Source organism: Vulpes vulpes, chromosome 15 (assembly GCF_048418805.1).
Source record: "Vulpes vulpes isolate BD-2025 chromosome 15, VulVul3, whole genome shotgun sequence".
In the NCBI taxonomy this organism is placed as follows: domain Eukaryota; kingdom Metazoa; phylum Chordata; class Mammalia; order Carnivora; family Canidae; genus Vulpes; species Vulpes vulpes.
In genome coordinates, this window is record NC_132794.1 from 107,086,658 (window position 1) to 107,099,159 (window position 12,502).

The 12,502-nt window shown below is 46.8% G+C and overlaps 1 protein-coding gene across 3 annotated transcripts in view; it reads right to left on the bottom strand.

Moving 5' to 3' along the window:
- The window catches only part of RGS10 (regulator of G protein signaling 10), a 39,801-nt gene that overhangs the window by 20,794 nt on the left and 6,505 nt on the right, over positions 1-12,502 (bottom strand). For all 3 annotated transcript variants that reach the window (XM_025994309.2, XM_072740223.1, XM_025994317.2), the window contains exons 2-3: positions 6,272-6,390; positions 4,697-4,783 (exon numbers count right to left, since the gene is read on the bottom strand). In XM_025994309.2, coding sequence (XP_025850094.1) covers positions 4,697-4,783; positions 6,272-6,390 — 206 coding nt within the window. The remainder of the gene's footprint in view (positions 1-4,696; positions 4,784-6,271; positions 6,391-12,502) is intronic.

Below are 12,502 nucleotides of genomic sequence, written 5' to 3' on the forward strand. Positions count from 1 at the left end.
CATAGACCCTCACCCCCATAACTCTGTTAATGCTAAAACACTATAAAAATGCAAGGTACCATTATATTTAAATACTAGTACAAGTCGCTCTCGGAGCTATGATTTTTTTTTTAAGGTTTTATTTATTCATGACAGACACAGAGAGAGAGAGAGAGGCAGAGACACAGGCAGAGGGAGAAGCAGGCTCCATGCAGGGAGCCTGATGTGGGACTTGATCCCAGGACCCAGGATCAGGCCCTGGCTGAAGGTGGCGCTAAACCGCTGAGCCACCGGGGCTGCCCTTTTTTTTTTTTTTTTTTTTTAGCTATGATTATTAGAAACCTGTACTGTGGGGCACCTGGGTAGCTCAGTCAGTTGAGCGTCTGACTCTTGATTTTGGCTCCCGTCATGATCTCAGGGTCATGAGATAGAGCCCCACGTTGGGCTCTGTGCTCAGCTCAGAGTCTTCTTGAGCTTCTCTCCCTCTCTGTCTGCCCCTCTCCACCACACTCGCAGGTTCTCCCTCTCTCTCTCTCTCAAATAAATAAATAAATCTTAAAAAAAAAAAAAAAAAAAGAAAAGAAAAGAAAGAAACCTGCACTGTCCCACCACTTCACCCCTACTTTCAGCTTGGTTTTTCCAAATCTGTACAAACTAACTGGAGCTTCTCCTGAGGTTTTATAACTCAGAAATGCTGCTCGGTTTTAGAAGATAGATCCATCTCTCGTGCTAATTCATGGGGGAGAGGCACTTTATAGAAAAATTTCAAGCCATAAAGAAATTGAGAAGGGGGAGACATGTTCTGAAAGCTGCCTGCTGCATATGAACACCCTGAGTTACAACCATCCTAGAGATTCCAAGGAGGGTGGGGGTGTGGGGTGTCACCCTCCCAACTCCCTAAAGTCCAGCATCCCTGCCACAAGGAGGGTGGGGGTGTGGGGTGTCACCCTCCCAACTCCCTAAAGTCCAGCATCCCTGCCACACATGACGAGTGTCAAGACCCTCCCAACCTAAGCGGCCACAGGCCGGGGAAGACAGCAGGAGCACAGCACGGGTCCACTGTTTGGAGCTTCTGGGCAAACACGTGCGTCCCCGGGGCTGTCACCGTTGCAGGAGGGGAGGGGGCTGGGACCTCGCCTCTGGTGGGTCTTCAGGTGCCCGTGCATCTGAGTGGGGAGCACTGGAAGTAAAGAGTACCAGGCTGCTCTAGGCACTTGGATACAGTGGGGAGAAGACATTGATCTCAGACCTGCAGAGCCTGCAGGATAGAGGGAAGCCAAGACAGTATAGAGGAAATAAAGAAATCATACACATAAGGTGCCAGATAAGTTGGTTAAGTGCTCTGGAGAGATCTAAATAATCCTAGTAAAAGAATGAAAAAGACAAGCTAGCATGGGTCCTATTTAAAATAATGGAGGAGGGGATCCCTGGGTGGCTCAGCAGTTTAGTGCCTGCCTTCGGTCCAGGGTAGATCCTGGAGTCCCGGGATCGAGTCCCACATCGGGCTCCCTGCATGGAGCCTGCTTCTCCCTCTGCCTGTGTCTCTGCCTCTCTCTCATGAATAAATAAATAAAATATTAAAAAATAAAAAATAAAATAAAATAATGGAGGGGCACCTGGGTGGCTCAGCTAGTTAAGCGTACGACTCTTGGTCGTGATCTCAGGGTCATGGAATTGAGCCCCACATTAGGCTCTGTGCTCAGCATGGAGTCTGCTTGAGATTCTCTCTCTCCTTCTCCCTCTGCCCCTCCCATCCATGCTCTCTGTCTCTCAAATAAATAAATCTTAAAAATAAATAACTAATAAATAAAACAATGGAGGCAAAGTAAGATTCACACCGATCCCACCACTGCCTTAGTTCACTGTAGAGATGCACCCTTGACACACTCACCGCTGGACCAGACACGACAAGCCTTATTGTGAAACTCAGTTGGGCTCACTTCTCCTCTGGCCTCCGGCCTCCCCCACTTTTTAAAATTAGTGCTTCAGAACTTACTCCCGGTTTTACTTCCCCTGTAGCCAGACCTGCTGGAGAATACACAGGCCCCGCAGTTGGAGACCTGGATCTACACCCTGGCCCCATCTGCAGCAAGCCGGGTGGCATCAGCAAGCTGCTGTGTATCCTCCCAAACCACAGCCCGCACATCTGGAAGGATGGAGGCAGTCATGAGGTTTAGGGTGATACCCCAGACTGAGGTCCGGGCACCACGGGCCTCGTGGATGCTTGCTTCCTTCCCAGCACTGTCTGTCTTCTCAGGTAGCTGGCAGGTGAGGCATTCACTGCCCGGAAGCAGTAGCCAGACATGTTCTAGGCTTAAGGACATGAACCTTCCAGGGGTCACATGCTGGGTGTCAGGGCTGGGGGTGCAGCAAGGGGCTGCCAGATTCTGGAAGCTCTGTCTATAGGATGTGGATGGGCCAGTGCAAACCAACCCTGCGGCCTTCCAGCATTCACCTTGACTCCCAGGCTCCCCGGGTGTGACCCCCACCTCCCTTCCAGCCTTAAGTGCAACAGAGCCAGCCTGCCCCTCAAGCACCACTCTCCCATCACCTGGCCTGCCTTTGGCTCATTTCTCCAAGCCATCCCCCCCCACATGCTGTCCCCTATTCCAGGAACACTACCCTTACCCTCAAACTCCACCCCCAAACTCTGTTCCCCCACCGACCCCCACCTGTGCCCCAGGGGAACCCACACTTCCCATTTCTCTGCTCAGCACACTTGCAAAGGCTGTTTGAACAAACAAGCTGCTTTCCTTTTATATGCCTGTTCCCTAAAGAAGCTCATCTGTCTTGTCCGTGTGTGTCTCCCACACTCTTCTCAGGGCCTGGCCCTGAGCAGACACTCCCCAAAGATCTGGTGAATCAACTGAAACTAAGGACGCACAAGCATGGTGTACAGAGAGAGTGTCTCGGTGACCTGGAAATGCTGGTCCAAGTCCCAGCTCAGCCGTGGGATGGGGTGGGGGTGGGGGGGTGAGGGCTCAGCTTTCCGTTTAGTACAACGGGGTGGTAGGGTGGTGGGAGGAGGGACAGCAGACCTGTAGGCCCCTCTCAGCCCCAACACATAGACTATGGCAGAAGAATGGACATGTTTGCTTGCTTGGCTCTCACCTAGGGTTTAGGCTGAGGCTGGACAAATCAATTGCACAGTCCAGCATTTATGGACAGTGGTCCTGGGCACTGGGGCTGAAGGAAAACAATGAGCACTCCTGTGTCCAGGGTGGCATCCTAGCCTTCCAAGGCAGGCAGGCCCACCTGCTCGCTTTTCCCCAGAGGCCACTCACCACCCAGGAGGCTCAGACAAAGTTGTCCAGGGAGGAGAAGAAGCCTGAAGGGAGGAGAAGAAGCCTGAAGGAAGCAAATGCCAAGGGACTTGCCTGGCATTCTAGGCTGACCTAGGAAATTTGAGCTAAAGGGAACCTATCTTAGCATCCACCCTTGCCCTCCACCCCCTCCACCCACAGAGAAGAAAGCGGTAGAAGGAAGGCTTCGCTGCCCCATCTTGGGGGAAGTGTGTCTGAGTCGGGAAAAGGCTTTGAGCAAACCAGTGATGAACATTTTCCAAGCTGTTGTCTACAAACATGTAACCGCTGCTGGCTTTGTGGAGTCCAGCTTTTGGAGACAGAGGCTCAAAAGCTGGCAGTCCACAAGCTGCATCTGCCCGTGGATGTGTTTTGTTTGGCAGGCAAGATTTTACATTTTTTACAAATTAGTTCCAACATTTATAAAATCGGGATGATTTCATAAGAATCCAAAAGTCCAGCTTCTCTGGAAAACCAGACAGCACTGGGCTGGAGATGGAAGAAGCTGCCCTGGAAAGAAAGGCCCACCCCTTAGGATTCTGCGGGCAAGGGTGGGCAAGCGAAGACCCCGGCAGACAGAACTCAAAGCACAGAAAGCCCAGACAGCCACAGGCCCCAAAGCGTTCATTTAGTCAGCTAAAGAATCAGCCACAGCCCCTGGACGCAGGGCCCGCTACCCACAGCAGTCCCCACCACTCCCTATAGCCTCACACCAAAAGCTTCATGGACTCCTGTTACTCACCAGCCCCTGGTGGCATCTGGCTGGTAGCCTCTGAGAAATACATAGGCATAGGCCTCATGAACACACTCAATCCACAGGCCTTGTTCTCTATCATCTCCTCCACCTCCCCTGACACCCACTTTCAAGGACAGAAAATCCACTGACATCAGAATTAAAGGCTTCCTCTTGCAAAGGGCACACATCTACCCGGGAGAACAGTGAGAAACTTTCTAGGTAGGACGCCTGCCAACTACAGGATGTTTCGTAAAGATACGCTGAATAATTGACAATCTATCTGATCTGACTTGCGCTTTTATCGCCACACATCTGTTAATCGCTTTACTACATCCGTACAAAATGCCAACATGTCAAACTCCGGGGAAGCATCCTCATAACTTATTCATGAAGAAAAAAATCGTGCACGATGATAAACTCGAAATAACAGAAATCGTTATTTTTACTTCAACTCTGTGTCCATTTGAACAGCTCCATTTAAAAATTAACACACTTTTAAAAATTATTAATATTTGATCAACACAAGGTACCTAATCTGAAGCTTCGGTCCTTCCCCAAACCCCCTATGGATCAGATTTCTTTAGGCAATTTCAAAGTCTATTGGAAAGGCAGCAATGAGAGAAAAAATAATGAGAGAAAAAAAAATATCAAGAACGTGATTACAGACTGGAAGACATACCTGCTTCTTATCCTGTGTTTTCTTAAAATCTTCACATGCTAGCCAAAATAAAACATTTTCTTCACTGAATTCCTTTTTTAAAAATTCCTATGGATAACGAGAGGAAAAAATATCAAGCAGTATTCCACTTCAAAGAGAGAAAACAAACAAATAATGCCTTTTCCTTCAGGGATGGGTTTGGCTAAATGCAACAAATGAGTACGGTTCAATCTCCCTTTGACACCTCCACCCTGAAAAACAAAGCGTATGTTTAATGTTAAAGCTAGAATTTCATGTGCATTTGAGCTTGATGACTTGGACACCGTAAGGAAGAGTAAAAATGAAGCAAGAATCTACTCACAAGTCTAAGATGACAATAAATTACCAAAGAGTAAATTTAAGTGGGAGATATATTCATTCCTTCTAGACAGTGTTTAAACAAAATACATTCCTCTAAAATCAGGCCCATTTTTTTAAACAAAAGAAAAGAAACATATTAAGCATGTCTAAAAATGCCATGATGAAAACTATTTTAAGTTGGAGGTGAGGTTTTTTTTTCTTTTTCTTTCTTTGTGGGGGGCGGGGGCTGATGTTGGGGGCTTAGCAGTACAGCCTGCTATCCCGCTGTGCACAGAATAGGGTCCTGCCCGAGATCTACACAGTGCTCACTGCGGCCTGGTATCCAGGACTGTAGGAAATCCTGGTGGCTGGCCCGCCACCCCGTCCCTTAGCACCACGACGGGGACCCACAGCATCAGGGCTCACTCTGACCTGAGCCAGGGCTTAAAGACAGAAGTCGGTGGGACTCAGGCAGACCTGGAGTGTTCTCAAAATTCACATGTGGTTCTTCTAAACTGACACCTGGGGTTTCTGCTAGTCAAAACAGTTCTTTCTAGGCAGCCCTGACACCCCCCGTCCTTCAGCCCTCCTCTCTGAGTTCAACTTCATTTTTCCAGCTGTTGTCCTCGTTTCTCACTGGATTAAAAGTGAATCCTGAGATGGGGTGCCTGGGTGGCTCAGTGGTTGACATCTGCCTTTGGCTCAGGGTGTGATCCTGGGGTCCCAGGATCGAGTCCCACATTGGGCTCCCTGCATGGAACCTGCTTCTCCCTCTGCCTGTGTCTCTGCCTCTCTCTCTCTCTCTCTCTCTCTCTGTGTGTCTCTCATGAATAAATAAATACAGTCTTGAAAAAAAAATAGAATCCTGAGAATCCCTCCCCAACACCCAAGGGAACAAACCTTCACATCAGCGACACCCAGACCACCCCCTCCCACACGTCACAGAGCTGGAAACTCTTTGTAGGTTTTACCTATGAGCAAAGTACCTCTTCACCCACCACCCCTAACGCCTCCCATCCAACTATACAAAAACCAGAAAGAGTCTGGGCATGCCCCTCAGTTCTGGTCCACGGCTACCCGGGAGAGCGACAGCGTCTCCATCGTGGCCATGGCAAGTGAGAAGTCCTTATTCTCAGGTTGGGGCACAGAGTGTGAGAAACCAGCCTGTGTTCCCCCCACAGGTGTCTAAACTACTTCATGTGTTGCAATCCACCCCCCCAAACCCCCACACCCCCATCAACAATGAAAAAGGCAAACCCTAAATCTTTTCACGCCTTCTGGGTCTTCAAGCAGATTCTCCAGGGAGGCGGCCCATTTGTCTGTGCTCTTGGGGCTCTGGTGGCTGCTGCTGGAACTCCCATCGCTGCTGTGGATGTCTGTAAAGCAAAGTTCAGATGTGTATGTGGCCCAAGGATACTTTCATTTAAAAATATCTGCATATAATGGTCAGCGTCATCACCATTGTGGCTATCACAGGTCGCGTACCAGAATCTTCCCCAGGCACTTAGCATGGGGAACTCACTCCAGCCCCGATGATAACCTCAGGGGGTAGGCACTGCCTTTTCCTCCTTTCCCACCACTCTCCATCGCCCTTCCCCCACCCACGTGTCCTCTGGCCAACCCTCAGGCAGCCCTCAAGTCTCTCTCCCACCATCCTCCCAGGGACCCTGACACAACGGCAACTGCACTCTGCACTGTCTTGTAATTGTCATGCTGTCGTGTGATGACTTGGATAACTGATGCGCTAGTCTGAAGGCTTCTGTGTCTCTTATACCTGCAACACATAGCAGCTCATTGGCTGGCACGTAAATAAAAGGATGCACCAGCGCTGGGCCTAGGGTGGGAACAGGAAGGCACTGGCTACAGGTGCAAAATTTCAGGGGGTTGCTAAAAAGAAAACTCAGGCATCAAGATAAATGGTATTTTCACGCAAGATTTTAAAAATCAAAATATGCAAAAAATTCCATAACAAACAAAATACCAAAATTGTAAATAAAGACCGGATGGGGGACGCCTGGGTGGCTCAGTGTTTGAGCGCCTGCTTTCGACTCAGGGTGTGATCCCAGGCATCTCTCGAGCCCTGGCATCAAGTCCCACATCGGGCTTCCTGCAAGGAGTCTGCTTCTCCCTCTGCCTATGTTTCTGCCTCTCTGTGTGTGTCTTTCATGAAAAAAATAAATAAAATATATTTTTTAAAATAACCGGATGGGTATTACTGATTTTTCCATTGCCTCCAATAATGGTTCGGCATCACACCATTCCTGTGTGTGTAGATTGAATAAACAACTCTTCGTACCTGCACCTCTGCTGCATTCTCTTTCTCAAGAGTTTCTTAACTAAAGGAAAGGGGATGGGGGGACCTCCAGCTAACACACTTTGTCAACTTACTTGCCTGAGAGGAAGTGACAACACAAACATGCCTCATTCTACAGAATTCAGCCCCTTCCTAGAGCCAAGGAAAACCCATGGAATGTCATTTCCGATAGGCCCGGGTTCCAAACCCAGTTTGGCCTATTCAAACTGTGTGATAAGAGGCAAAATTCTGTGGGCCAGATAAAGATAATCCTCCTACCTCTCTGGTTATCCAAAGGACTAAAGGGGAAGCACATCAGGCATTTAGAAGCTCACAGTGGACTCTCAACAAATGTTAGTTCCTCTCTCCTCTTCCCTAAAATAATGATCCATCGAGTGAACTTTTTATAGCTAATGCTTTTTCTCCATTGCCTTTTAAAAAAAATTCAACGTAGAAGCATATTTCTATAAAGAAAAGTTTGAATGTAGGAGAAAGTAAGCTTTTAACTAAAAAATCAGCAAAGCTAACCATTTGTAAAGGATAAGTGAAAAAAAAAAGTCTTAAGAATATTAATTACTGGGACGCCTGGGTGGCTCAGCGGTTGAGGGTCTGCCTTTGGCTCACGGGATCCGGGATCGAGTCCCACATTGGGCTCCCTGTGGGAGGCCTGCTTCTCCCTCTGCTTATGTCTTTGTGTCTGTCATGAATAAATAAATCTTTAAAAAAAAAAGAATATTAATTGCTGCAAATAGCTAGGATGCCATACAGTTTAAAATGTTTTTGGAAATAAAATAAAATGTTTTTAGAAGAAAGTTGTATCTGAATACAGTGCACTTAAGAGTAACTCAGCTTCCATGATCTTTCATGTTCTATTGGGGGTCAACACACGTGTTAATTTCTCAAGCAGCTGAGACTCTGTCTCCCAGCATCTGGGAGAACTATCTGGATTTTAGACATTCGCTGGCTGACCGGAGCTTAAAAAAAAAAAAGAAAAAAAGCAGAAGCCAGAAGCCCCAAGAGGGGGTGGGGGCTGTTTCAATACACACTGGTGATGGAGCACGAGAGAATGATTTGGGGCAAATCTATCCCTTTCATTGAGAAGCAAACTCACTTGAACACAATATAAATGGACCTGACGCTTCTCTAAAGTGAATCTTCGGTTCGTGGATATTACATTAGTTTCCTGCTCTCTTTGCAAATGCTGGGACGGCAAGCTTCTGAACACTGAGTTTCTTCCCAACAAAGTATAAATCAAATCAAAGGATCACCATTATAAGAAAGTTCAGCACAAGGGTTCATTTTGCCAAGCATTTCACCAATTTACTCTCCTGTTCGGGGATACAGCTTGACAATTCGCTGCACTTCCTCAGCTGATCTTCTCTTAAGTAAATACACGTGGAGACACAAGTGGGCTGCTCCCAGGGACAATGTTAGGCAGCCACAAATTTTTCCTGCTGTCACACAACACCTACTTTGCCCGTAAGTTTTCGACCTTGGTCTGAAAGCGTTCCAGAACTCCTGACATCCTTTTCAATAATAAACCAAACCACATTGGGGTTTTTACTGCCACGCTGTCTTGCAAATAAATACATGGTGGATTCCCATTTAACCAAAAGAGTGCTCTGGTTAACCAGATCTTCTGGTTAACTGAGAGCTCCGATAGCTAGCCCCACCATTCGATAATTGCCACCTCCCCCCAACCCTTAATTCATACTCAAATCATCTTGCATATTAGGTTTCATTTGATCAAAACGTCTTATAATTCAATACGCACTAGTCTGGTCTAGTCTCTTTATTTTATAGAGTGGGAAGTAAAAGTTTAGAGGGTATAATGATCTATCCAAGGTGACCCAACCAAAGAACTGCTCAGTGGAACCTATATTGGGACCAGTATAGAGAAGGTGACTGTCCCTACCAGGACCACCTGCACAGAACCCCAGGGCTGCTCCAAATAAGAGGCTGCTCTTATTTGCTTCAGGACTTTGCAAATAAATGGCCCTTCCTCTCAGTTCTCAGCTGGGCTATCATCTCCCTGCCGTCAAAAGTAATGAAATATTTTTACCACCACACTGTTACATAAAGGCACAAAATTTCCAGGGCTGGCTCCGAAAGTCCACCAGGATGTACTACTCTCCATAGCCACGGCCACTGGTGTCTGGCTTCAGTGTCCTGGATAAAGACAAATTCCTTCTTGCCTTTTTGCCCACCTTCTGCCCCAACCATTCCTACTGTAGGAATCTTCTACCCACAGTCTGTCTGATGTATGTTTTTGCTTTTCCCAGAAGTATTGGTTTCAATTTTTCCAAGACTTCCTGCTTGTCTCTCAATTTTGATAAAAGCTTTTGGCTATGCCTTTTTTCCTTAATCTTTCTTGACTGGCATCAATATAAAAAGATAGCTCTAAATAGAATAGCATTTGCAAACTCCATTCATTTAATGGTGTATCTTCTCTCCAAGTCATTATCCGGACCTCCTGTGAGACTGAGCCGAGGGCCGCCCCATTTGGCACTGCCCGAGAGATTGCCGCTCTACCTGGGGCGTTTTTTTTTTTTATTCAGGGTCCCCTCCTCAGGAGACTTTTGCTACTTCCCAATGCATGTAAGTAAAGGTTTCCTAAGACAAGTTCACCTTAAATGTTACAGTCAGTCCAGTAATCATCAGAAAAAGGAAGAACCTTTTTCCAGAGTAAGCAGGTTTATTTCCAAGCTTAAGAATAAAGGAAAACCGGATCTCTGGGTGGCTCAGTGGTTCAGTGCCTGCCTTTGGCCCAGGGCGTGATCCTGGAGTCCCAGGATCGGGTCCCACGTCCAGCTCCCGGCATTGAGCCTGGTTCTCCCTCTGCCTGTGTCTCTGCCTCTCTCTGTCTATCATGAATAAATAAATAAATAACATCTTAAAAAAAAAAAAGAATAAAGGAAAACCAAGAGTTCCCAGCTTCCCAATTCCTGGCACTTGAAGCCATGAAGGTATAATTTTCTTCTTTGCTTTTTCATTGATAAAAGTTGCCATTTTAGATGGATCACACAAGAAAGTAAGCCTGGAGGGACACCTGGCTGGCTCAGTGGTTGAGCATCTGCCTTTGGCTCAGGGCGTGATCCCAGGGTCCTGGGATTGAGTCCCACATGGGGCTCCCCACCGGGAGCCTGTTTCTTCCTCTACCTTTGTCTCTGCCTCTTTCTCTGTGTCTCTCATTTGCAAATAAATAAAATATTGAAAAGAAAGAAAGTAAGTAAGCCTTGAATGCACAGGTGGGAAAAAAAAAAAGTCAAACCTACTTTTCTAGCAGCGTTAAGATCACTCAAGCTAGGAGGGAACTACTGGTGATAACATTTGTTTCCATTTTGTCCGGCTCTTTTTTATCTTGTCTTGTTGTTTAGTTCACCTTTAAAATATTCTTGCAATGAAGAAAAAAAAAAATTAACCTCCTGAGGTCTTTAAAGCATTTTGGATCAGATTTTTGTAGGCACAAGTCTTATTTTTCTTTTTTTAAAGATCTTATATATTTATTCATGAGAGACAGAGAGAGGCAGAGACTTGGAGAAGCAGGCTCTCCGTGGGGAGCCTGCTGAGGGACTCAATCCCAGGACCCCAAGACCCCCATTGACCTGAGCCAAAGGCCAATGCTCAACCACTGAGCCACCCAGGGGTCCCAAGACTTATTTTTCAATAAACTTATGTTCAGATTAATCTATCGTGAGCTAATAACAACAGTGAACACTTATAAATGACTTACGCTGTGCTGGGTGCTGTTCCAACGGGGGGTTAAATCCTTCACACCTCCCAGGGCCCTGTGGTGAGCTTACGATTATCCCCACTTCACAGAGGAGGAAGCACAGATGAGGCACAGTGACTTGGGAGGGTCCCCCAGCTGGGAAAGGGGGGACCGCGCTCAGAGCACAGGCCCACAGCACATGTGCTTTACCACGAGGCCCTGTGCCATCTTTGTTTTTGATAAATGCTGAGGCCAGAAGACAACGGCCTTGAAGAGAAAGACAGCAGCTGCCCCGTGGGAAAAGACTGAGGAAACCGAGAGGGAATTCGGTGCAGAGGAAAACCCACACAAGAGTGGGCCAGAATCATCTCACATGCAAACACAAAGTACAGACACTCTCCATTTACACTGATGTTGTTCTGGGTGGTTTCTGACTTCAGCAAAAGCCATTATTTCAAAGATACAGATGGCTGAGGCTGGTTGCTGGCAGCATATTTCGTAATGCATTATTTATAGATGCTGTGATGTCATATCTACCAGAGAGTTTCGCCAGACATTAATTCTTTGGAAATCCATACGCAAAAGGCATCTGTAACACTCCTCGGAACTGAATGCCCACAGCGTGGATCCCTCCTGTTAGTCTGCAGGAAGGCCTGGCTAATGATCCTGCATGGACAATTTTCCCAAGGCAAAAAACGTCCTGGGAATATCTCAATACACAGCTTCCTCAAAGCAAAGTCAATGCACATCATCAAAGAGTCCATCCTAAGTACCCCTAAAACTTACAGCATTATTAAAGAAAACAAACCCAATATTCAAGCCCAGGAAGAGGCAGAAATGTTCACTCGAAATTCTGAAGCGGTTTGGTGTAACACACACACACTCACCCCCTCCCACGCACACACACACACACACACTCACCCCCTCCCACGCACACACACACACACACACACCATTCTCCTGTAAATATTCAAGGAAAGTGCACACCCTCAGAACTTTATTTAAAACCTCACATCAGGGGCGCCTGAGGGGCTCAGTCAGTTAAGCGTCCAACTCTTGGTTTCAGCTCAGGTCATGATCTCAGGGTTGTGAGATCAAGCCCCGTGTTGGGCTCCACACTCGGCACAGAATCGGCTTCAGATTCTTTCCTTCTCCCTCTCCCTCCTCCTCTGCCCCTCCTCTCCCTCTCTTTCTCTCAAATAAATAAATACATTAAATCTTTAAAACCTCATATCAACTACACCCCATCAAATGTATTACTTTTTTTTTTTAAGTCATCCAAACTTAGAAGCAAAAAAAATCGGTTTGTTACAACTGGTGATCTATGTAAGGCTCTGGAGAAACTGGGTCATGGAAACACTCTATCTAAATATTACTTAAGTGTTTATCGGCTCCAGTATCTAACGTCTGAGAATAACTACCCTTCGAGCATGCAATTCCCTTGGTGGGGAGGTTTGTGTGAACTGGAATTAGCAGAATATAA